This window comes from Lacerta agilis, chromosome 2 (assembly GCF_009819535.1).
Source record: "Lacerta agilis isolate rLacAgi1 chromosome 2, rLacAgi1.pri, whole genome shotgun sequence".
In the NCBI taxonomy this organism is placed as follows: Eukaryota; Metazoa; Chordata; class Lepidosauria; order Squamata; family Lacertidae; genus Lacerta; species Lacerta agilis.
The window spans coordinates 75,518,310-75,545,555 of NC_046313.1; the positions used below are offsets into that span (position 1 = coordinate 75,518,310).

Genomic DNA, 27,246 nt, shown 5'->3' on the forward strand with positions numbered 1-27,246 from the left:
ATCAAGTCCCACGGCTATCAAATTTTAAAGGAAACTGAAAACTGAAAACAAGCTGATAAATGTAACTTATTGAATTAAAAACTAACTCAACAGTTACATTTAACACGTGGCTCAAGGGCTGTATGCAGCCTTCAAGGCCTCTTTGGGTGGCCCTCAGCAACATTTGACACTCGCACACCAGCCCTCACGCTGCGTTCCCAAAGCCAGGTAAAATGAGGTGCTGGGCTTTGGGAAGGAGGCATGAGGGCTCTGACAGGGGTCCTAGAGTCTCCCACCTCCTTCCCAAAGCCTAGCTAGTGCTTTCCCAGCTTTGGGAAGGTGGTAGGTGGGTTCTAGGACCCTGCCAAAGCCCATATATATGGCTGTTTTTATTTAACATACACCTTGAAACAGCACATACAAGAACAAAAAAAATCCTAATAATCCAACTACATAAAATATTCAATACAATTACAATTTTTTTTAAGTATATGAAAATCTTGAGCACTTGTTTAGTGGTAATGCTACAGCATCAACCAACTAGACAAATTAACACACATCTCTAGAGTTTTGAAAATCTAATGCACACCCATGGATTTTTGAAAACAGCATGAGTAATGCTAATCAAATGTAAGCTAATCAAAACACACAAAAAGGAGCCCTGAAGGTATTGAACAGAATGTAGAATTTAGCTTCAAAATAAAGTGAGAAGAACTCAGCAAATCAGAGGAATAAGATTTATGAACTATTACTGTGGGGACACAGTCTACTAATGCATGTGTAAATAATTATGTTATGAGTCAGATTCATTTTAAAATAATGTTGCAATAAATATTGGGATCTACTGTATTGGGACAAAGAAGATTATTAGCATAGACACATTTTGTAGGGCTATTTGATTGGCTAGGGAGCAGGTTGTGAGTTTCAGCATAGCAATTATTAGCCTGAATAGCCTCCACATTATTTTGATTTTCTCTGATGCAACCGACTGTGAGGGCTAGAAGTAATTTGCTCAATACTCCTCTTATTGATTTAATTAGATAAAGGAACAACACAAGGGCTAAGATGTAAATACTTTGTTGGCAATTTGTACTTAATGGTTAAGACTAAAAAAAAAGTCTGACAAGAATATATATAAATATTTTACATCTATATTGAAAGGGGGCATTTTATGCTTTCTAACAGACAAGTGGAGCTTCCATCTCTGATTAACAGATGGAGAAACTCTTCATGAAGTATGACCAGAAAGGTTTTCCCTTAATTGCTATAAGATACCATTTAGAACAGTACCAATCTGACACAATTAAATTATTTCTAGTGCCTTTGAAATATATTTCTATCAAGATGCCAACACCGTAAGTGGAAAGTTTTTTGTTTTTGCTTTTATAAAGCATTCATTTTGAAACAGAAGACATTACCGCAGTAAAGAATAACACTGATACAAAGACATAGTTTTCTTTCTTTTGGGGGGTAAGACAAGTTCCAGTGGACTATACCCATCAGTACAAGGGTGTGAACTGCAGCTCAAATAATTTATCTTAGACTTGACCAGTGTGACAGAGATTAAAGGGCCAGATGGTAGATAAACACAGTAGTTCGATAATGTCAAAGAACCATTTAATGCTCACCCACTAGCAGTTATTGCTCATGATAAAGTATTACCTTGCCATTACAAATTAAAGAGCATCATTTAAAAAACAATAATCTTATGTTATGATGTTTAGAAAATAATTGCTTTAGGCAAATTGAATACATTAAAACAAACAAACAAACAAACAAACAAACAGAAAATGCCTTTCTTAATACATTTAGTTTTGCTAAATTGTTAGAATTGGAATGAGGCTTCTTGTCTCCTAAATCAGTCTACTGCCTTTGGCAAACTTAATAAATAGTGTAGTCAATGAATGCAATAAACTTGCAGGACAAGGCATTGGACTTCCCATACCCCAACCCATATAAATAAGAGACCAGAAAGACTAGGTTTTGGGTAAAAACAGGCCATAGCTTTATTGAATACAGATGAAAGAGGTTTGGGCATGGGCATGGGGCAATATAAATACTTCTGACCCACCCGCTGGAAGTGACATGTGGTCAATCCAGACGGGGGTTCCTAAGACTTACATCAAATAGGGTGACCCCCACAGGGACTGGGGGTGTGCCTTCAGCCTTGGCCCCCCTGGGCACGTGGACATGGTCACTCCCCCGAGATCCCTTAAATGGGATACCCCAGCATTTGGAGGGGTAGGCAGGGACTACAACCTCCCTTCCGTCCGAAACAGATCTTGATGTTTCCATCCTTGAGCTATCAAAACTCTGACCACCATTGTCGCATACATACAGAATTAGTTTTTTGTCTTCTTTTGGTGTCTCATCCCCAACCATTCCTAAGAGAAATGCCTATGGCCTTTTAGGAAAGGTATATCTAAACATTTTTTTAAAAAATTCATTGTATATACTGTCCCTTGATAGCTCAAGGATGGAAACATCAAGATCTGCTGACTATCGAGGAATGGCAAACAAAGATGGTATAGTTACAGGTAGGTAGCTGTGTTGGTCTGCCATAGTCAAAACAAAATAAAATAAAAAATTCCTTCCAGTAGCACCTTAGAGACCAACTAAGTTTGTTCTTGGTATGAGCTTTCGTGTGCATGCACACTCCAAAGCCTCACACTTCCTTTCCAAAGCCAGGCACCACACTCACCTGACTTTGGGAAGGCAGTGTGAGGGCTGGGGTGGGAGTGTCAAATGTTGCTGAGGGATTCCATGTTGAAGTACTCTTGTGGCTCAGTTGGTATGAAAAGCTGGACTGTCCAACATGTGTTTTTAATGGAAATAACTGCCACAAGAAATTCCGAAGCATGATCAGGATGGCATGTTCAGGAGGATGAGGTGAAGTTTGACCCTTTCTTCCTTGCTGAAAGGAACACTCTGTACCTGCTGCCTTGTGGGACCCTACACAATTCCAGAGTGGAGCCTCTAAAATGGCTGGATGGTGTCTTGTACACCTCCTTCCAGGAACTCCTGCAGCCAAGCTGGTGCCAAATGTATTACTCTGCGAGGCTGAGAGGGAAGCTTTGTTTTCTGGGCTGCCCAGGTTCACACCCCAGAGAGCCCACTTCAGTGCTGCTAACGCACCAAAAACAACGCAGGAGGCAGCAATTATGCGTTACCAGTCTCTGAAGTGACAGCAGGCGCTGTGAGACTCCACTGGCTACCTACCTGTAACTGGAACTATGGAAGGCACCACATTGAGCCGCATGAAATGGAAGTCCATCAATTTGGTATCTGAAGAAGTGTGCATGCACACGAAAACTCATACCAAGAACAAACTTAGTTGGTCTCTAAGGTGCTACTGGAAGGAATTTTTTATTTTATTTTGTTTTGATTAAAGATGGTAGAGTACGCAGAATTAGCCAGGCTGCCAGTATGAATTCGTGAGCAGGGTGAGCAGGACGACCAGACGTTCCAAAAAGACTGGAAGAAATTTACAACTTACCTTGAGAAACACTGTTTACATATAAGAACACTGGCATGTCTGAGATAAACCTTCAAACGTATAATTGATGGAGCATTCCATATGAGATTATAGGAATAAAAATGTATAGATATGAACACTAAGCTGATATAAATCAATGTGTAAATATTATAGTGTGGAAACAAAAAACCAGAAGAGGGGTAGAGGGAGGTAGTAATCCTGAGAGTTTTGGGTTACTAATATTGTAAGAATGTATAAATATATAATATGAAAATCATTAAAAACAATTGCAAAAAAAGAGAGAGAGGTGAGAGGGCTTACACACTCACCAACGCACTGTCATTCTGTAGGAGGTCCAAGGTGGCTGGCAGGGAACAGCCTCATTCTTGCAACTGGGATGGTGTTGCTGTGCTGGATGCCCAGGCTGGCTCTGAGCTTGAGGGCTGGGCTTGCGGGGTACAACATGGGACACAGATATGAAGGAAGACTAGCTCCATTTTGTATGCACCCAGACTGACATCTCCATCCGTCCAGCCTCCTGCTAGAATTTTGTCCTAGCTACGGAATAAATTTGGCTACTGGTTAATGGGCTGGGATGAAATTTTATTCACAACCATGGTTGGTTGCAGTGTTCAAGACTTGTTAATTTAGGGGAAAGATGAGCAAGAGACGACATGATAGGAGTGTATAAAATTATGCATGGCATGCTGAAAGTGGTGAGAGGGGGAAAATCTCTCTCATAGAACTGGAAGTCATACACATCTATTGAAGCTGAATATTGAATAATTCAGAACAAATAAAAGAAAGTACTTCTTCACACAGTGCATAGTTAAAACTATGGAACTTGCTCCCACAAGAGGTAGTGATGGCCACCAACCTAGATGGACTTTAAAAGAGGATTACATAAATTCATGTGGGATAAAGCTATGGATGGCTGTTAACTATGATGGCTATACACTGCTTCCATGATTAGAGGCAGCATGCTTCTAAATACCAGTTGCTGGGAATCACAGGAAAGCAGAGTGTTCTTGCATTCCAGTCCTGCTTGCAGGTTTCCCACAGGCATCTAGTGAGAAGAGGATGCTAGACTAAATGGGCCATTAGACTGATCCAGCAAGCTCTTAAGTTCATATTTGTTGCACAGTTTCTGCCATATGTTGAATACATACCTTTCTACCCTTGCATTTGACTTTTTGTGAGTTTGTGTGCCCCACCTCTTTTGCTGAATTTATACTGTTCTACTTATTTTCATAATTGTACCTGGGTATTATATTGTTGCAGCCTGCCCTGTGAGTTTATGGTGATGGGTGGGTAAGAAATCTTACAAATAATTAAACAAACCGATATTAACATCTTATATTAGGGCGTGTTGAATTTTTCATCTTTAAAAATCCTGATTTGAGGGGTGTTAAAAAGTTGTGGTATGATTAGGTAATTTGAAATATATTTTGGTTACTTGTAAATATTTAGGTCTTGCTTGGTAAATATCTATGTGAAAAGTTCCTACTTTTTAATTTTTTTTAATTTTTCTGTCATTTAAACGTATATGTTATTCCCAAATTTTCATGAAAACAGATGTTGATAAGTGCCTAAAATTGATTACAAGATATTGTAGTTCTGTTATATATGTATTGTAGTTATCTGTATTATTAATATTAATATTAATATTATTAATTATTAATATGTAGTTATCTGTATTATTAATACTGGGTATGTTTAGCCTGGAGAAGAGAAGGTTAAGGGGTGATATGACAGCCATGTTCAAATATATCAAAGGATGTCATATAGAGGAGGGAGAAAGGTTGTTTTCTGCTGCTCCAGAGAAGCGGACACGGGGCAATGGATTCAAACTACAAGAAAGAAGATTCCACCTAAATATTAGGAAGAACTTCCAGACAGTAAGAGCTGTTCGACAGTGCAATTTGCTGCCAAGGAGTGTGGTGGAGTCTCCTTCTTTGGAGGTCTTTAAGCGGAGGCTTGACAGCCATCTGTCAGGAATGCTTTGATGGTGTTTCCTGCTTGGCAGAGGGTTGGACTGGATGGCCCTTGTGGTCTCTTCCAACTCTAGGATTCTAAGATTCTAAAATTATACAATGGTATGCGATTTCTTTTTTGCGTTGTACAACCAGTGATAACTGCTTCACTATGACTACAAAGAAGAGAACAAGGCAGGGAACATTCACACATATGAGCAACCTTATTGGAAGTGGAAGTGACATGTTGCCTTCTGAATTACCAACTTTGCGAGACATGTTAAGATATGGACTGTTGCTGAGAGAACAAAGTAAGTGAGGATATGAGAAACTATCCAGCTGCCAGTGTTGCAAAAGACTTATAGCCTAAAGTACTTGAAAAATGGGAACGAGCAAACTGTTCTTTTGTTTTCCCTGTTGTGAATTCAAGAGTTACAGTATTAGCAAAGATTCAAGAAAGTTGAGAGCAAGCAGAAAACATATCTCTTGGAAGGGGCAAGTTAGATATTAAAGAAGCCTTTGCTTCAAAACTTGACAAGCTCTTTGACATTCTCAATTGCAAATGTGAAATCATTATGTGCTCTGAATTCGGCTGTGCTACACATTGCACAAAAGAAGCTCACATTAATTGCACATGCTCTAAAGACAAGAAGATCCCAGTGAAAGAACTTGCTTTCATTAAAGGCCAGAGAAACAATATTGGTTCTGTTGGACCACACCAAATTGGTTTGCCAGATTTTCCAGAACATAACAGACTGATAAAGAAGCAAAAGCGAGGAGAAGTTGAGAGAACAAGACTTGCTAATGCTGAATAGAAAAAGGAATGTTTGCAGACTTCTTCACTTCCATCACATGAAGAAAGTTCCTCCGGGGTTGGAAATGAAAAAGAACCTGATACAGAAGATGGAAGTGAATCAAATTATGATTTAGCAGCTCCTTCAACTTCTAATGGAGAGAAACAGTACAATACATTAGATATTCCTAATGTTGCTATGCAGAGCATCAGATACGGTGTTGGTCTTCGTGCCACAGCTGCAATTACCACCGCTGCATTTATTGATATTGGCTTGATCACTGAAGAGAATACGAAACTTGTTGTTGACCACAATAAAGTAAAGAGAGCACAGGAGAAATTGATGTCATCATTAGACAATGAATTTGAAGAAATTCAAATTCATTGTAAGGTGGCTTACAACAGCAAACAGACTTTGTCGCTTGTGAGTTTCCAAACATGGCCTAAAAGGCAAAAACCTCAATAATTTAAGGCTGATTGTAGAATACATTGTTGGTGTGTACTATCCGTGTTGGTTCAATATAAAAGTAAAACATTTGTGGATAGAAGGCCCATGTCATTTGTTGTTTCAATTGCAACAGCTTAGACTGCAAAACAAGGCTGCTGTTTTGCTGACTGTTAAGCGTTCAGCGTGGTATGCATTTAGTGAAATGTTAATTCAGACACTGCTGTGCTCAAATAATAAGGAAGAAAGGAGAGCTGGAATTCAAAAGATCATCGATTTGAGAGGTGGCAATGATGATATATTTGGAGACCTTTCAGTACGTCCAAGGAAGACACCTTCTATAAACACCTCTGCTTCAAACTTATTGGAGTTGATAGACTGGTTTGATGGAGTTTATGAACCTCCATTAACATGCAAAATGACCTTGACAGAAATAAAGGAATTTATTGACAAGCCTATGCAAGTTCCTCAGTGGCCTTGTCATGGTCAAGGGATTGAAAGATGTGTGAAACAAGTCATGGAGGCTGCAGAGAGGCCAAGAAGCAGGTCGTCTGCTTTTGTCAAGAAATGAATCAATACAGGACTTGATTAAACTTGTTATTAATTCCAATTAATGTTATTCTTTTTTTTTTAACTATAATAGGACGTTATAAGATAAAGTGATGATATGTTGTTACAGCTGGAAATAAAATTTCTTTATATTTTGCTTGTATAAAATGATTAAAAACTTTAACTTTGCTTCAAAATGCGAGTTTTTGGCTTTTTTTAAGTGTATTTCAAACAAATCTCAATTTACCAAGCTAAACATCAACCAATCATAAAAATAATTGCAGATTTGGATTCCTCATGTGCAATTACATATTTTTAGACCCCCTCATTGAGCAAATTCACAAAATAAAATTTTCCGTCCTTAAATGACACGCCCTAATCTTATATTCCCAAGTAAAGTGCCTTAAAATCTCATACAAAATGTAACTTTGTTTCTCTTTGAAAGATTTAAGGGAATTAAGATTAAAGAGTAATCTATGGAGATTAAATCCAACAGATAAAAACCACCACATGCAAAGTCTTCATTTCCTTTAAGTAATTTATAAGGCTTAAATTCTGGTAGGCTGCTTAGATTTGTTTTATTTTCCTGCCAAGTTGCAAAGGAGTTCCACATTTATTGCTGCAATAAGAATCTTTCTTCCTTTCCTTCCTTGGATCTTACAAAAGTTTAAATTTATGATACTTTATCTTCTCTGCGTCATTGTGAATGCAAGTTTATCTGTCCAGTTGCAACAGCACTAAGCTTGAGCAGGAAGCCTTCCAGAAGAGTGTTATTTGTGCCACCCCACTGACCCGGGGCTTGCTCTCAGTCCTACATTTTACTATGCAAAGCAAAGCAACAAAATGGGACGATGAAGTCGTGGGTGAAATACTGAATGCAAAAGCATCGTTCTTAAATTTAAGAATGTGCCAAGCACATTTGGCGTAACATGGGTTTTACAAGGTCATAATGCTTAGTTCTACTTAGCAATTTAACATTAGCTAAAGTTTTTTAACCATAAAGAAGGCTGATCGCCAAAGAATTGATGCTTTGGAATTATGGTGCTGGAGGAGACTCTTGAGAGTCCCAAGGACTGCAAGAAGATCAAACCTATCCATTCTTAAGGAAATCAGCCCTGAGTGCTCACTGGAAGGACAGATCTTGAAGCTGAGGCACCAATACTTTGGCCACCTCATGAGAAGACTCCCTGGAAAAGACCCTGATGCTGGGAAAGATTGAGGGCACAAGGAGAAGGGGACGACAGAGGACAAGATGGTTGGACAGTGTTCTCAAAGCTACCAACATGAGTCTGACCAAACTGCAGGAGGCAGTGGAAGACAGGAGTGCCTGGTGTGCTCTGGTCCATGGGGTCACCAAGAGTCGGACACGACTAAACAACAACACAAAGTTTTTTAACTGTCTAAGACAGTTCCATATATAGCAGTAATCTAACTAAGGTTAAAGAAGCATCCAAGTGTGTAACTGAGGTGACATTATTTTTTAAACAGTATTGTTATGAGTTTGGCAGGGGAGTAGGCTGTATGCCTGAGGCACTTCTAATTCCTGGAATAGCCAGGCTAGCTTCCTGAGGGCCATTAAGGAAACAAAGGGAATGGTTCTGTGCTATATAGCAAACACATGCCCCCACCTCCCTCAACTGGCTGGTAGTTAAAAAGACAATGGCAAGAGTTGAGTTATGTGCGCTAAAAGCTGGAAGAGAGGCAGCAGGCTGGGAAGACACAAGGTCAGGGCCATGCCTTATTTCTGCTTGAAACCAAGGCTGCAGCGATGGGGGAAGCAAGACCCTCTTGGGGTGTTCAATGCTGTGAACCCCTCCATTGTTGGCTCAGGTTGTATATACATGTAAATAATACATATATCATAAAGACACCACAGTCTCCACTGTGACTCATTCTGAATGAAACACAAACTCTGGGTAAGAGCTTGGAACCCCTGGAATCTTGCACTGCTTGGAGATTAGGGTGGCATGCAATAATATATATAAAAAAAACAAAATCAGTTCACAATCTGAATGCAATAACTAACAGTACATGAATCTTAATGTAATTATGCAAGGCAAGCCCTCAAAAGCTCCAGAGAGGTATCCATATAAAATTGAAGTCTATAGGAAATATGTTCACTATATTCACTATGTTGAGTAAATAGTTCATTTCCATATAGATCAGGTATAGATATCAAGACCATTTTAAGTGAAGGCTGCCAATTCTATATTACTATAATTCTTTCTTACAACTAGAACTTACGATTATCATGGTGGTTCAGGGAAAAGCAGTGGAGGAAGGGAAGAGGAACAGCCTCCATTGTTTGTGTGTTATCCAATTAAACAGTATCCTAAAGTTTTCCTTGGCTCAGTCAATCCAGCACAGACTGTCATCCTCAGTTCTTTTAGTTATGGATCACCCTCTAAAGCAGGGACGTCCAACTCCCAAGAGACTGCAATCTATTGGGGGGGGGGAGTAGCAGTGATTTACCCATTCTTTGGGAGGGAACCCAAAGTTGTTGAGCTCTTTTTTTAGGGGGACAAGCTGAAGTTGTTGAGCTTTGGGGGGGGCAAAGCCGTTGAGCTTTTTTTTAGGAGGGGTGCCATACTCCTGCCACTTTTGGGGGGAGAATGCAACAAACACCACTTTCCGACTAGTAAACACAGCAGCGATAACTCTGTCTTCCATTTTTGCAATTGTGTGCGAATGCAGGACAGAGCAAGGGAGAGGGGCTGGATGCTCTTGCCCCGCCCAAGCTACCACACAGGAATCAACCTGTTTATCGTAGTTGACCACATCGACATCCCTGCTCTAGAGCATGGATAGCTAACTTGTGGCCTTACATCACACATGACTATCAGCTAGGGCTGGTGCAAATTGGAATCCAACACCTAGAGGACCATAGGCTGGCTAGCCACTCCAGCTCTTGATTAACACTTATTCCATTCTTAGTCCACTAAACAAGATGCTACATGCTTCAGAATGTGTTCCAAATAGGTTATAAATGACAGCAAATGCATATTCATAGAATGGCAATGCTGGAGAACAGTTCTAGAGGAGACTGCTTTAGATTTTCATACAATCAGGGTGACAGAGAATTAATTTTCTAATGATGGCAGAACTTTAATCATTTCCTTACCAGTGAAAAAGCAGTGGTAAAAAGAGAAATTAGCTTTAACGTCCAAAATCTACTTCTCTTCTACAACGTACAATGGCACTGACAAAACACTTCAATTGTGACCTGAGTGTTAAGCTTGCATGTGGGAAGCTTGCATGTGGGAAGCTTGCATGTGTTAAGCTTGCATGTGTTAAGCTTGCATGTGGGAAGAACATTATGTGGCCTTGAACTAGTCACAATCTCCCACCTTAACCTACATCACAAGGCTATTGCAAAGATGTACTTTATGAGCTCATCAGAAGATACCATTAGAAAACGTATCCCTTAAGCCAACTGTAAATAAAGCATAGTTTTAAAAGCTGTTCTTACATCATACTGACTTTCCTTTCAAATTACCGAACTGAGCTTAATAATACTCCCCCCCCCCAATATCCTAATCTGAGTTAGCGATATTTAAAATAGGCTTGGAAAAGAATGAAAATATTCTCAAACTATTATCTAAAGCACCTCAGTAGGCTACATCATGCAAAATGAAACCTAAAACAGAATCACCCACTCACATTACAATTTATAATGTATTATAATAAAATCAGTTACCTTCAAAATGATGGAATATTGCTGCTGAAACCAGCAGAGGGAGCATGAATCAGTGATTCATAAAAAATAATACAGCAAGTGCTGTATTACTAACCATGGTTGTATACATATTGAACTACAAATTTACCAGTTACAAATTGAACTGCAGCCCAGCAATTGGTTACACATACAAATCTGAGTTATTTCAATAGAATCTAACCCTGTGCAACTGGGCACAGGATTGCAGCCTAAAATGCCAATTAGTTCACATTTTGAAAACCCTCCATAGAATACACAATTTATAACACAGCATGCATTATCCAAGATTTTACACTGGCAAACTCCATTTTACTGCCATTTAGATTGAAGCCAGAACACACAAGTGTTCTGATTATCACTTGACCGACTGTTATGAGAACATCTTTGTACTTGTATTATTCAAGTTACCGGTATTTCTATAAAACCCTATGCCAAGCCAGCTTTCTTTCCTTTTGGATAAGAAAAACTGATGGGCAAAGACTGTTTTCTAAACAAAACTGTAGAGCAAGATAATAGACCAAGTTCTCTTATCAATGAGAAATTTTGGACAGGAAGCAGGGGAAAATGCTCTCCTATGCATGCTTTAATGAGACACTATACACTAGGTTTTCAATTTTATTGCTATGCTCTACTGCATAAAGACTGTAAGAGTACTGTATTGTTTCCATAGAAGGCTCAGATAGGCACCCCAGCTGTAATCCTCAACACTGTTAGACTGCTTAGATCCCATTGACTTCAACTGGGATTTAAATAATTGGCTTGTGGATTTCAGTCCATTACAAGTTATTGGCTATGAACTGTGCCCATTACTCCAGCCTACACAAGACTTTCTGGCAAGCTTGCTTTCCCATTACTACTACACATGCTGTTGTAATCCTTCTAGGAATGTTTTTTCCTGCCCCTTGGGATCCCTGCCATGACCCTTACTTGTACTGAATATAGTTCAATGGCCAACAATGTAAACCCATTTGGCCATTAAATGAATAAAGCTTTCCTGGTTTCAAATAGCATCTATTAAGACCACTTTTTTGTAATGCTGGATTGCAACAAGAATTTAATAATTCATCACATTTTAAATTTAATAATTTACTTCCCTTGGCAGCATCCATTTTAAAAAGTAGTTTATCTCCCACTCTCTGCACTGCATCCACCATCTGCCACTAAAAGAATTTGTTCCCTAAAGATAGGTTCCTTAGAGTCAGACATGTTTTGTTGATCTGACTACAGAGTTTTCAGAAACAAGCCTGAGCTTGTTTTTACTAAAATACTTCATCCCAAATGGCTTTGGGAGGTCTGCATCTCTGAACAGGAATGCCAATTACACTCAGCTATTAGAACCAAGAGATCCGGCCTGGGAGATTCCACAGCTTCAGTTGTCTCTTAAAGAGAAACACTTTATTTTATTTAATCACTACATCTGACAGTCAATCATTTGCAAATCTGGAGTCCAGTTCATTTGCAACCTCTCTAACATGGGTTGCCATTACAAACTTGCTCTCCTATAGCTGGCTCCTATACATCACCAATAATTAGGAATGTTTGCATGCACAAGCCAGGTCATGTGGTTACTTACAATGCATCAGTAGTCCCAACAGAGGATGAGAGCTTGCATGCCAAATATCCACGATACACACCTTATGTTTTAATGCGTAGGAGCAAGTAATGGGGGGGGGGGCAACCACAATGCAGAAGGTAGTGTACATATTGGATCTAGGAAAGCAAGTTCAAAAGTATCAAAATACTGGAATCACTGGCAGCATGGATCGTTTTGCTTTTATTAAAAGTCTCACTGTATTCATTCCCCTGGATCCAAGGAAAGTATTGTTTTGCACTGGTTTCTAGCCTACTTTTCCCATATTTGAAGTGGATTGTAGTGTAATAGCATATCACAAAAAGTTAAAGCAGATCAATTAAAAGATACCACATCTTCTATCTTGCCACTCAGTTAAATCAGTTTGATTTGTAGGAGTTGCTCTGCTCAGCACTGAAGGACAAATGGATGTTCATACTGGAAGAAAAGGTATTGCAACAAACAAACAAAAAGATATAGCTTTCAGTATCTCTTAACAAGGGTCATTCTGCTAAATTGTTTTCTGAAGTACACGTTTCCCTTTATCAGCTTCTTACGTATACTGGCATCAGTAACCCACATTGTACATTAACTTAAACATTAGCTGAACACTGCAGATATGTAACACATATTGAATTAATTACGGTAGTCTCACAGTATTCTTCAAGTTCTCTCTCTAAAAATTTGCCAAACTACTTAGTCAACCATACTTTTCAATGTCAATCAGGTGATATAACACTAATACTCAAACCGGGTAATTTGCCAGAACATTCTCTAACCACGTTAAATGGATGTGTTTTCTTTGAAAAGCATGTCATATGAAAGAATTACAAGTGGGAATAAAAAGACTTATAATAAAAGCAGGGCCACAGAGAAGTAACCTAGAGTCCAGGTGGAAACAACATTTTGGGGCTTGTTCTGTTGTGGGTACCGTGTACGAAGGAACAAAACAGGCTCTTGATTGCTGAGTGAACAAATAACACTTTGGAGGACTTCCGGCGGCTGACGCCATTACGGGTGGTCGTGGGATGCTTCGGCTGCGAAGCACCCAGTCCATCCCGGGGGTTAGGAGCCCTGCAGCCGCATAGCGGGGCTCCGGTTGGGGTGCGGGAAGAGCGTCCCGCACCCTGGGCTCCCCGGCTGTGCCCGTTGTGGCTCCGAACCCTTCCCCCGCGCCCCCTGTAAAGGGGGAGTGGGGGTGAAGGGACGACGGAGCCGGGCTATAGGGGACATGCCCCAACCGGGATGTAAATGCGGCGACAAAGCCTGTGATGAGCGTCTAAGTTCTACCTGTCTTTAAGGAGCTGATAAGAACCCAGAGGCTGTGAGTAATTGATTGACTCTTTGTAATTCCTGGAACGATCTGGGGGAAAGAAGAAAGGCAGCCCGCCTCCCTCCCTTCGGGTGGTGAAAGAAATTAACTCTTTAAGTGACTGCTGCTACAACAATCGATAGAAAGTATTTGGAATTTAAAAACTGAGACTGTTGAGATCTCCCCTCGGGGGTTAACTGGGGAAAAAATATCTCCATTTGAAGTTTTGGTCTTTATACTCCGGCTTCGGAGAAATGGCGACGACTTGGTTTGTCGTGGGAAAAAACTGAAACAAAGGAAGGAAGAGACAGGAACTGAAATCTGATACTCACCCTCTCTCCTAAAATGCTGGACTTTGTGCTCGCACTGGTATCGAACTCTGGTTTAAAGGATGAGGAAATGCTCACTGTCTTGCAGCTGGAACTGCTTAATCGAAAACTACAAGTTTTGAGTGGAATTATAAATAAAAAGGACTTATTTTCCACAGAGGAGGCTTTTCAAAAGTTTTACACAATGGAATCAAACCTTGGCAAAGAGCTGGGAGGGGCGCTGGAAGAATGGTTTGAAATGGCTGGGCAACTCCGAAAGGAGGAGGAGCCGATTTCTGGGGGTGGCAGCCCTGGAACGGGAAAATTTACAATATCCAGACTCCGAGGTGGCAGCTCGGGGGCAAGGGACATGGAATTGAGATTTCTACAAGAAGAAGAAGAAAAAGAAACGGAGGAGCCCATGGAAGTGATGAAGACCCTGAGGCTTGATGCGGGGTTTGTTGTGGATGTTGCCTGGACCTGTGGACACTCAGAGGAAGATAATTGGAGATTTGGTTCCGGTGAAAGACAGAAAAAGACAATGGACAGAGGGGGAGTGGGTTGAAGTACTAAATGTATAATCCAAATGGTCTGCCATGGTATCTGAAATTGGAGTGTGAAGTCTGTTAATTACAAGTTTATTTTAAATAAGTAAGGAGATATTGAATTTTAAGTTAAAAGCAGCATGATAAAGGATAGAAGAAATAAGTTTAGCTATAAGAATATTTGGTTATGATTTAGGTTATAATGCAAAGATTAAGATAAGTATGTTATCTTTTTTTTTTAAGTAAAGTTAAATTTTTTTATAGAGAATAGTTGTTAAGGAAATAGTATGTTGATTTAAAACCGAAGGTGAATAGGCGGGGGAAGTCAAACGTCAAGATTTAGAACTAGAAATTTTTTTTTGTAAGGTATATAAATAAGAAGAAGAATCCTGACATTATGTGTATTTGTATTTGTTTTTGTATCTGTAGGTGTGGGGTTGGGTTTGTGTTATATTATGAAAATGCTAATAAATTCTGTTAAAAAAAAAACAAATAACACTTTGCTTTGTTTAATACTTACATCTTATATAATTCTATTATTACTAGCATCAACTAGTGACATTAACTGTAACTGCACTTCCTTTATAACTGCCAGATTCCATATATTTTAGGGCTCTCATCCTGTAGACCAGTGGTGGCGAACCTATGGCACGGGTGCCAGAGTGGGCACGCAGAGCCCTCTCTGTTGGCACGCGCCATCACGCCAGCAGTGCCGTTGTTTGGGGTTTTCAAATTGGCCAGCAGCTTCCCCCCACGCCTCCTTGTGAGTAAACTGCTCCCACCCGGCCGGCAGCAACTTAGAGGCAGTTTATCTCCCCAAATCAGCTATATTCCTGCCTCCCCGCCCCCCGCCCCCAGCCAGTGGTGGGATTTTTTTACAGACAGCAGGCTGTAGTTCATGTGATTGGTGGCTTTGTCAAGGGTTTTCGTTGATTGGTTGCTGCCTGCGATCCTTGAGACTATGTGTTGTTTCTGCTCCTTGTGCCATAGGAAGCGTTTATAATTCGTGTGAGTGTTCTTCTCCCTCCCAAAAAAACAACTGTGATCCAAGCCCCCCCAAAAGCTCTGCTAGTCTTGGCAACCCCCCCAAAAAAAATCTGGGCAATGCCCCCCCCAAGCTCTATGTGTTGTTTCTGCTCCACGTTTATAATGCGTGAATGTTTTTCTCCCCACCAAAAAAACTACTGTGATCCAACCCCCCCCAAAAAACTCTGGCAATGTCCCCCAAAACTCTATGTGTTGTTTCTGCTCCGTGTGCCATAGGAAGCGTTTATAAGGCGTGTGAGTGTATATTAATTATTATCCCATATTAAATTGCCGTGTTGGCACTTTGCGATAAATTAGTAGGTTTTGGGTTGCAGTTTGGGCACTTGGTCTCCAAAAGGTTCGCCACCACTGCTGTAGACCCATGTGCTACCCACAGACAACACTGCGGGCAACATATTTAGGTATATGAAATGTTGACATAATAAACGCACTACATTTTAATAATGTAAATTATGCTTTAATAAGGCATACTAATGAAGATAAATTCATTAATAGCTGGTTTGCCTATCTAGTGAATCAGCATTCAAGGAGTTCTAACCATCTGGCAGGCACAGAGGCAGAGATAAAATAAATTTATCTACTTTACCTAACCCACTTTACTGAAATGCAAAAGAAACACCTTGCTTCAGGAAATTATTACAAGTCATTGTAGTAACTATAAATGTGATTTACAGTTACTAAAATTAAGAGCAGAAATTATAAAACATCTGCATAATTCAAACAAAACACCCTTTATTACAACAATTAATGAAGAATCTCTTACGGTAGCCTACTAAGTTACTTCTTCATTTCATTTTAGTGAACCTATTATTATAATTGTTGGTAGAGACTTCCTAGCAATCTTACTTTATGTTAAGAGCATAATACAGTAATAATTAAAAATACTTTCTTGTCCTATGGTAGATCTTAGGTGATCCTCTCTCACTGGGATGAGGAACCACTGGCATTCAACTGAAATAATAAATCAATATGGATGGTATTGATAAGCACTTGTAAATTTTAAAGGGAAAAAAGACTTAAGTACATATTTAATTATCCCTCAAAGACAGGAGTTGCATATACTTTCTTTTGCCTTGATTGCGCTCAGCATATTGAACTAAATTTTTGAATATTTCACAATTAAGTTACAACTGATAACATGGTTTTTTTAAATAATTTTGACATGTTTTTAATAGCAATATTGACCTTTAGTTTACTTTCTGAAACAATTTGATCTGGACATGCCCTTCTGCAAACAAAAAGGGCTCCATCCATTTGTGGACTATCGCACAGCTGAGATGACTGCAGAAGTAAGAGGCAATTTTCATTAACTCTCCCTTTCTCCAGTGCCACCCCACTGTACTGGGATAGTCCTCCAACTTCCTTGATGAAATTTTAGGGGTTTCCTGGAATGATGACAGTTTGTGTGAAAATTGCCTTTTGCTGCATAGCATCCCATGAACAGAACCCAATAGGTTTCTGGCATCTTTTAAATGTCCTCTACCCTACACAGGGGACAGACCTGGCTTCACCTCTTAGGAGAGAAGACACAATATGACTCGAGTTGTAGCAATGCTATTGCTAGAAAGTTTTATTCATTCATTTTTAAGCATATACGCACACAGTGGAAAGTAACATTCATTTCCTCAGCCTGCTTTGCCATCTCACTGTTAATGTAGTGTGAGGCCTCTCAGACTGTCAGTAATACTAGCACTTAGTACTAATGGTGAGATGTGAACCACAAACTAATTTTATAAGCCTCGAGGCATTCTTTAGATGAGGATGTCGTTAAATAAATTTTAAAGGTACTGATTCATAAGCGTCAGTTGAGTCAGACAACACCAATCTTTGTGCTTCACACTGCACGCCTCAGTCATACTCAGTGCCATATATTCAGTGTCAAAGCTTCCATTTGTACGTATTTTAAAAGTGTTATTTGCTTCAAACATGATCAAGCCTTCTCTTTTTATTTAGAAGAGGCAGGAAGAAATGGAGTGGTACAAAGTGAAGGGAAATTATCAGTTTCTTTTAGTAAAACGCCTTTACTTAGAACCAATTTATGTGTGTTGATCTGAATTCTCTCCACATGAAAACCAACAAAGTTACCAGAAGGAAGTCTCTTGAAGAAATAGACCTTTTTCATCTTGCAGAAATCTACCAAATCACCAACAGTGCTTGAATTGGTACATTAAAAATTACAACGCAGTTTTGTAATAAGACCAACTACAGAGTCTTAACCTTTTCCCCAGACATTTATAAAATACACTGTGGCATTAACAGAATAGGTCCAATTCAATACAAAGCAAGCCTTATTTTCCAATATTCAGTATGTTATAACATTAAAGAAGTTGTAGATTGTCAAATGCTTTGCTGTAATCTAATTTCCCAAGTTCTAGGTAAACTTGATTGACCGAAAATTATGCTTCAGCTCCTGAGGAGCCTCTACTGTTATTGCTCTATATTAGATCATTACTCCTAATGAAGGTTTACAATCAGCTAGTCCATCAGCATCTCCCTTTGTTTATTGTGGAGTTAATTTTATAGCCATTTACTTACTACATTTGAACTAAGTGAAGCAGGACTGAAAGTTGTTTGGGATATTGTCTGCCTACTGAAACTTCCTCAAGAGAGCAAATAATTGCAACTATTTACTGTACTTTTCCTTGCATAAGACACCCCCTATTTTGGGAGACTCAAATTTAAGAAAATTGGGAGGCACAGAGCTGTTGAGCTTTTTTTAGGGGAGATGCCAAAAATTGCTCAACCACATGCGTTACAAAATCCACCTCTCACCAGTTCCCATGCTGGCACAAGCTGCCAATCACCCGCCCAATTGCCACAGCATCAGCCAATCAACACCACCCATTGATTCAGCAACCAATAACACACACAATAGCCGCTAACAGCCACAGCAGAAACCAATCAAACTTCCACCCTATGCACTACCCATGTATGAGACGACCATTTTTCTGCATAATTTTTAAAGAAAAAAAACCTAGTCTTATACATGGAAAAGTAAAGTAACTGCCTTCAATTAACTATCTTTCTTAGCATTACAAGAAACACATGACTGGGTCAAGCAGCTGGTTTCTTCCAACAAATATTTTTTAAAACTGGAATTTAAAATTAGGAAGCAAAGAATTTTATGTGAAGCAGATTGAAGTCTATTTGGTGATGCCAATTCTCCTACCAAATTTTAGATAAAATATTCTACCTTGTTCCTCCCCACTCTACTCCAAGCTTACATTTATTTAAAATGTAGATAAGGTAGGACCACCATACGTTCTGATTTTCCCGGACATTATCGGGATTTCAAAGGTGGAATTGACGGCTGGAGGAATTTCCGAAAAGTGGTGCTTTGTCTTGGAGTGTAGGCAAGTCAATCTAAAAATCATGTTTTTGGAAGAAGAGGAAGAAGAAAAGTGATTTTTACTTTTTGAAATATGGCAACCCTAAGATAAGGTCCACTTTTAGCTCACAATTATTTTTATGGGGGGAAATGCTCAAAAGTTTTGAGGCTCCCATTTTCCTCCCTCTTTTGCAAGGTGCTTCAAATCACTTTAGAAGCTCAGTGACTATGTGATTCAGCTTAGCTTATCATTTTGAGGTGGTAATGATTGGTGCATGTGCTTTTCTCTCAAGAAAACATTTATCCAGAATTCTGCAGACTCCTTGGCCACTTGCATTTCTTGGTCTGGAAAAGCCCCATGGAAGGCTTTCTTCACGAAGTCTTCCCCTGACTTTAAGTTGAAGCACAGGAAGCCAAGGATGCTGGATATGCAATACACTCAAAGAATTTGATTTTAAGTAAAGTGCCTCTTAACTTTCAAGGAACTCTTTCTGCACTGATTTCTTAACTTCTTTTTCTTTTGAAACTCCCAGGTACACAATAGGCTACCTACCCACCATCCTGTACTTACTTGTATATGAAACGCCAGCTAAAGGCATCATGGAGTGTTTTAAACTTCTCTTGCTCACTAACTGAATGTTGTATGGTTAATGTAGATACCAGAGAGGCGTATGCAATGAGATAGGAGCATTTTGGTCCATGCTGGGTTTGCATTCAAAGTAATGTCCGAAGCAAAGGTCATGTTGAGTTTCCTTGTGTGAAACTATCTTTAGTATGACATAAACCGAGAGAAAACTCACTATCAGAATCAAGTTTCAGAGAAGCAGCTATATTAGTCAGTAGATCGCAAAAAGGGCAAAAGAAGTGAACCGACTTCCTAAAAAAATAATTGCATCTGATGTAACATTGGATGATAGGCAAGTATTAAGAACTGTGATGTCTCAGTCACACAAACAAATCATTATTAGAAGTTGTGTTAATCAAGTAATGAATATGCATGCATGAACCAGCTGGGAACGGGCTGATATTGGTGGGGCAGCACTGCACTTTCTCTAATGGATCAGCCCCCTCTGCTAATCAGCAATGTGCAATCAGCTTTTCAGAAGTGTTTGGCTCCATTCTGGCATTTAAGCTGAGCAAGTACTTCGAAGCATGCCGAGAATCTCCTGCCAAGCATAAAGGGAGCCAGAAGACACTCACTTTTGGCAAACCAGCTAGTATTTAGCTAGGGAACCATGAAATGCAGCTATGAAGAGTCTTAAGCAGTAATAATAATTTATCTGACGTCCTACCGTTTCATCTCCTAAATTGCTTTAGGGCCATTTGGAAGAAATAGTTTGCACTGATCAACTCTACCCTTCAAGTCTGCAACTTCAAGCAACTTTTTGAACTAACATCCACATTGCAAGCAATTGGACTTCCACATGTAAGTTTATTGGGGGCCGTATCAGAATAGAAACAAGGCTGAAGTTCCCAAATTAAAGACCAGTAGACATGACCTGTCAACCAAGATCATTTTAACCGAAGATGCTGCAGACTGAACCCAAACCTTCTACGTTCATATGCCATATATCTGTCAACATCTCTGGCAAGAATAGAATTCTCTTATCACAATTTATGGCAGGAAGATATAGTATCCTTCTTATTTACTGTGTCACAGTAACATGTAAACATAAAATAACACTTTCCTTCTCCCCAGATTTTTGTATAGCCCAATAATGGAAGTCAGTAGCATTACTCTTTATTTCCTTTATGATACATTGGGATGGAGAATTCTTGTCCATTCCTTTCCACTCAGAGACTGCCTTATACCTCAGTGGGAATTATGAGGGACTATTATAGCTAGAATCAATTTAAATGCCAAGAAAGAGTATAACAGCTCTCTGACTCCAGCCTAGAAAAGGTCAGTCAAAAAGAAAATTCCCATGTTGTTACAGGTTCCAACAACAGAATCTTTCTTGTCTTAGAATATAGTAAACTGTGTCCTGCTAACTTACAAGGCATGATGGCAGTACTGCTTTTGAGATAAAGGCCCTGGACCTAGTTGCTGAGGGCTGGGGGAACTGAACATTTGCATGTACTGATACATTTGCCATTCTCTTGACTTCTCTAGTTTTATTTGTTCACTAATAAAATCCCTTTTCCTGTATCAGATGGATCTGTGTGTTTTTACCTACTCTGGGATACAGAAGTTAAAAAAGTGGAATGAAGGGATACATTTCAGAGATACAGTGTCCAAGAATAAAGACAAAAATGCGTACCCAAGCGTAACAAGTTTTCCTTAAGGTTCAGAGTTTTATTTTCAGATCGATACATTTGTATCCCCTTTCAGGGAAGATTTGACAGCTAACAGCTTTACCCTATTGTTCTTAAGCGGGAGTGTTATCAGTGTTAACAGTTCTTAATGAGGTGTTCTATTGGCGGTATAATGAGCCTTGCAGAGGGTTCCATTTGGCTGAGGTGGCTCTGCAAGGCTAAAAGGAAGTGAATAAGGAAAAAAGTGGGGGCTGTAGCTTTAATAGGCACAGTGATATTTTCTCCCCTCCTGCTGCCTCTCTGTAAAGCAAGCAGAGAGAGCTTCTGGGCTCCTGTACCAGTACTTCTTGCTCCGGAGTTCCAGCATCACAGCGTCACCAACAGGCACTTCCTTCCTTCCTTCCCTCCCTCCCTCCCTCCCTCTTCCAACTTTAATAAAATATTGGGGGGTGATATACCAGTTGTTTATTAAATATGGTCGTTTAGTACAACATTTTATTCAGAATATTTTTTTTTCTTGTTTTCCTCCTCTAAAAACTAAGTGCGTCTTGTGGTCCAGAGCGTCCAATGGAGCGCAAAATATGGTAATCCCATTGCCCCATCACACTTGAGATTACTCAACTCTGCTAGAGCAGTCAGTGCATGGAGTGAGGGTGAATGCTGTATACCGGTAAGTGTACATACTGATGTACTCCCTGCTTCTTCTTCTTTTTAAAAAATGAGACTATGAAAACATGTTCATTTGATTGCTTGCCTATCTCTCCCCCACCACTACACACACACAAACACACATGAAGTCCTTTGGACATGCAAATCGCTAGTTCTGAAAAATCTTGCAGGACCTTAATGTTTTTCTAGCGACTATAAAATCCTCTTTGCCTCGAAAAGCACTATACCTTTCTTTTGTAAGATATGTCCATAAGTTCGTTCTTGTTTTTAGAATTTCCTGTTTTTATTTTATTTTTATTTATTTTATTTATACATTACCCTAATTTTCCAAGGATCTCAAGGTGGTGCACATGGTTCTCCTCCTCTCCCCATTTCATCCTCACAACAGCCCTGTGAGGTAGGTTAGGCTAAGATTGTGACTGGCTCAAAGTCACCCAGCAAGCTTTATGGCTGAGTGGGGATTCAAACCCTGCTCTTCCAGGTCCTAGTCCAACACTCTAACCATTACACCACCCTGGCGCTTTTAAATGAACTGGGAACAATGTACACATGCCTCATAAGAACCTGTGATCTAACTAGGGACCACATTTTTAATGAATAGAACCAATGCTGTTGTTTCCACCAACAGTTTTTCCACTTTGATGCATCATGATGCATCAGAATTTTCGATTTTGTTTTGACTATGGCAGACCAACACGGCTACCCACCTGTAACTGAAAATGCATGTACTGTATGCACCTGAAAAGCATACAGACACTGTAGCATACCTGTATCTGCAAGAAACACAAGTCTGCTTCTTTTCTAAGAGAAGCATTCCCTTTGCTTTGATCTTCTTCCAGGTGAAGGGGCTACAATTATACAGTTTGCACAACATAAAAATAATTTCCCATTTAGCTCCTCCCCACTGAGAAGAGGGGAAGGAGGGGATCCAGAGAGCCAGATGAATGAAGTGAGGAGTTCCCATTCCTGCCCTAGAGGGAATATGCAGAAAGCATCAGATGGTGGAACACTTTCATTTTAGGTGAGCTTCTAACAGCTGACACTGAAAGTGGGAAGCTCCTAGAAGTTTATGATTGCTCAACAAGGCAGATGATGGCTTGTCGAGACCCAGAACAGAACCAGTTTTTCCTCCCCAAAACTTAGCAATCTTACCATGATGCCTTCGCACTGTATCAGGCATCCCTATTCCCCCCCCAAAAAAAAAGTTTCTACGTGTTGGACAGGACTGCAGAAGCCTGCGCAATCTGGACTTTCCCATTGAGCTCTTCAGACTATACCTCAGAACGATTATAACTATTCCATAAATATCCCAGATTAATTCTGATCCCAACATCAAATCCACTTAAGAGACTTAAAAAGACCGAGTCATCAAGGCCATAGCTCAGAGGCTGCTCCCTTAGCTAGTCAAGAGAAATACCTTATCAAATTGTAGTAAATGATTTCTAGGCATGTCACTTGGCAAGACGGAACCTGGGGTGTGGAAGGGGGCTATCTGAGCCCATCTCAAGGTCTCGAGCCCAGTCTTTTTATACAAGGAACTCTCAGCTGTTAGATTAGAAGGATTTCATTTAAATTTAGTTTTGAAAACAGTCCTCTTGTTATGAAAGCAAGAGATTTGCTTCCCCGCCCGCAGGCACAAGCCCTTTCAACTGTTGAAGGAGCTGCCCTGACACACCCATTGGCACATTCATTTATTAATTTATTCTTCTTATTCTTATTATTATATTTTGTATGTTTCAAACCATTTTATCATTTCTGGTCCATTCTTTTTAAAGCTACTGGTAACACACTTTCTTTCAAGTTATATTTTCTAAAATAAATAGCACTGCCCTGCATAATTAAAGAAAGCATGTCACTCTACCTAATTGGGGGGGATTGGATACGAGCATTGACAAGTATCAAAATATGAACAAGAAGTCTCATAAACACATTTCTACACTGAACAAACAGCCTGCCAAACAGAGCTGAGCTGTGGAGACCGAATAACACATGGTAACAAGAGCAGAGTGTTGTTTTAGATAATCCCACTATAACCTAACTCCCTGGTTGAAATCAGCTCTGCACATAAGCAACTGACACTATTCCTTTGAGTTCATTCTTTTAAAATGGTATCTGTATACAATATCAAGCACAAAGATTATGACCTTTGCAAGAAACGTATAATTTTAGTAGCCTAATATATCCATGCAACCAAGTAGTTTAACCAAAAGCTTTTGTATGCTGCAGGAATGTAAATAACTACTTGATGATCTCTCCTTGATAAATGCATATTGCTGTCTCTACAGGACATTTGGAACATCACACTCCATGTATATAAACCTTAGTACAAGAAAGCCTTCACTTTCCTTTGCAAGGTACTAACTGCATACCAAAGAGCCCTCTTGGGCAATTATTATCTAACATTGGTCACCACCAGTACTATAAACACTTTAACACAAATAGTTAATTAGATATATGATCTAAAATTAATTGTGAAGACACTATCAGTCCCAAGGTTTTAATTCAATTTACCTCAGGAATGGGGAACCTGTGTCCCACCAGATGTTGGTGGGCTCCCCCCCCCCCCGAAAAACTCCCATCAGCTGCAGCAACCAGCTAGTAGCCAATGGCCAGCGTTGATGAAGACATGTGTTCCCAGGTCCTCATTCTGGGGTAAATCAATGAACCAATGCAGACCCAGAAAACAGAAATATTCTTCTCCAAATCTACATTCTTCCTTACTACAGGTATACTGCAACTAACCAAGCAGCTAACTATAAATGTCTGATGAGGAAGGTGTTTTTTTTAAGAGCTTCCAAAAGTTTATCATGAAACGTAAAAGCCAAGCTTGGTACCAGGAGCCAGATAACCAATGCCTTAAACATTTTAATCTGTGAAGGTAGGTGAGAAATGGGCTTTTCCATTCCTACTTAAATTCTATTTTAAGCAGGTAAAGAGAGAGAGTCGGGCATGTGTAGTTCTTTAACTACTACTGAATTGGCCTTACTTTAAGCAGTAATGCATTTAAGCAGGTCCCCATGCACAGCTAGCAGTACATGATTAATTAAAGATTAAAGCACTCTGTAAATAGACTCAGGATTGAGAGCAAACAGGTTTCCAAAGATCAACAAGTTTAGATTTGAACTAGTCACAGTTTGGAAGGGGGTGGCCACCTGCCAATGTTTACTGGCCGTCATTCTGTCAGTTTCAGGATCAGCAGCTCCTCCTCACTCCACCTCCCGAGTCACCAACCAAACGCCACTAAGCACACTGCCTCGTTCTGGACTAGAGGCACAACCCCTTCTCCTGAACTAGGAAGCACCGGCAGGATTCTGCACATCCCTTTCCCAAACATCTCTCCTTCTGGGAAGCCCCCTAGATTCAGGAACATATGACCAGCGTTATGCAGTTTTGTTTCCGCCCCGCAGGCAAGCTCCGCAAGACTCGAGACTCTAACTCCAGAGTAATCCCGTCGGCCCTGGTGGGCAACAAATCTGAATTTAGTCGGAGGCTGCAGCTTTCAACCAGTCTTGCTGCTGAAGCGAAATAAGACTGGGTGGATGCCAGAGACCCGCGCGCTTCTTTGCCTCCTCCTAGTTCTGTTCGCATCTATCATAAGTCAAGAACAAGGACGAACCAAATAAAAGCAGATACCGAAGCACAAAAGGAACTGGAGGGGAGGGGGGAAATCGATTCCGCAGAAGTCGTAGCCACACAACCTGCTTCACTCCTTGCGTTTGTCCCATGACCCTTGGGGCAGAGAGAACGGAGGCCAAGTACCCTCCAGTAGCGTCGTAGGTAACCAAACCGCCTTGGGTACCTACCTCGGACCTCCAACCATTCACCCACTGCAAATATTCACTGGCTACACCCGCACCACAGTTGCTCCAAGATGCGCTTGTGCGTTTGGCAAAGCCGGCCAACAGACGGGTTCGTACACTCTGCCACCACCCCGCGTCCCCAAGGCGTCCCCAAAGCCTCCCCCCTTCCCCGCTTCCTTACTTCTCATCCTTGGCGTTCTCCTGGAGGTCCCCCAGCGGCGAAGGCGGCGGCAAGGCGGGCAGGGCCGCGTGCTGCTGTTGCAGGACCAGCAGCCTGCATGTGGCCAGGTGCCGCTGGTGCTCGTCCTGCAGGCGGGCGTTCTCGTGATACAGCTTGGCCACTTGCTGCTCGAGCTCGTCTATCCGGAGCTTCTGCTTCTCCAGCAGCTCCTGCTGCGTCTCGATGATCTTGTTGAGCTCCTTGAGGTACTCCGCCGCCTTGCTCGGGTTCTCCGCCGGGGTCTCCATGGCCCCGGCCAGCCCGGCTGCCCGCCACGCACTTCGGCGGGCCCCGGGGGCTGGCCAAAGCGCCGAGAGGGCCGGCGGCAGCGGCGCCCGGACGCTCAGCTCGGCTGCGCGAACGCTCCAAGCCAAGCCACCAGTCCGGCTACACCTTTTCCCGCCCAGTCGCAAGTCCGCTTCTCGGCTAGAAAGCGCCGACGCAGCTGCTCGTACTTCGAGCCGCCATTGCCCACGGGCCCTCCTACGCCTCCCGGCCCTCCTTGGCTCCCGGTGCTGTTGCTGCGCCTACACCCAAAGGGTCCGGCTATTGCGCGACTGTGGCGCACGGGGCTTCCGCTTCTCCACTTAAGGCAACCGCCGCCGGCTTGTTTCCTGTTTCTCCTCTCCAACAAAACCCCAGGAAAAGTCTCCCTCTCCGCGGACAGCCGCGTGGATCGCTCGAGGCTAGTTTCCTTCACCTCCACCGCTTCCCTCGTTAACTCCTCCTGGTCGGTCGGTCGGTCTCTCTCTCCCCTCTTGCTTGCCACCCCCCTCCCGGTCTTCCGCTCACGCAGGCGCTTTCTCCGCTTCTCCCGCCGCTGCTCTTCTTAAGCAGCAACAGCCGCTTCCCTACGCGCGCCAGTGCGCGGGGTCCAGCACGGAGTTTGCAAAGTGCCGCCGCTCCCTGACTGGGCGTCGCGGGGCTTCGCGGACTCTGGGGAGGAGGAGCTGGTCTTGGCGAGCAGCTCCTCGCAGCGCCCCGCTGCCTCCTGCTGACTGATTGAGCCGCCACCGCCGCTGTTCGCTGCTGCCGCCGCGGCGTCTTCCCCCGGCCGCCGGGCAGGCGAGTCAGTCAGAGCGCTTCTCTCCCTCTCTCTTTCCCCTTCTCTCTCTCTCACAGACAAACAAACACATACACGCCCCGGAACGGCTGAGAAGCAGGCTCCAGAGGGGCAGGGAGGAGGAGGAGGGACGGCTGGTGATAGCTGCAGGACGGGCTGCGACAGCGGGGGCCTGTGGAGATATCCCCCGTAGGAGCGG

The 27,246-nt window shown here is 41.4% G+C and overlaps 1 protein-coding gene across 10 annotated transcripts in view; it reads right to left on the reverse strand.

Annotated features, from left to right (window-relative positions):
- The window catches only part of IQSEC1 (IQ motif and Sec7 domain ArfGEF 1), a 323,964-nt gene extending 297,017 nt beyond the window's left edge, over nucleotides 1–26,947 (reverse strand). For 4 of the 10 annotated variants that reach the window (XM_033140854.1, XM_033140852.1, XM_033140837.1 and 1 more), the window contains exon 1: nucleotides 25,946–26,947. In XM_033140854.1, the coding sequence (XP_032996745.1) occupies nucleotides 25,946–26,232 (287 nt within the window). In that variant the 5' untranslated portion in view covers nucleotides 26,233–26,947. The remainder of the gene's footprint in view (nucleotides 1–25,945) is intronic. The other 6 variants (XM_033140843.1, XM_033140842.1, XM_033140840.1 and 3 more) reach the window with 2 other exon arrangements.
- Nucleotides 26,948–27,246: the final 299 nt, after the last annotated feature.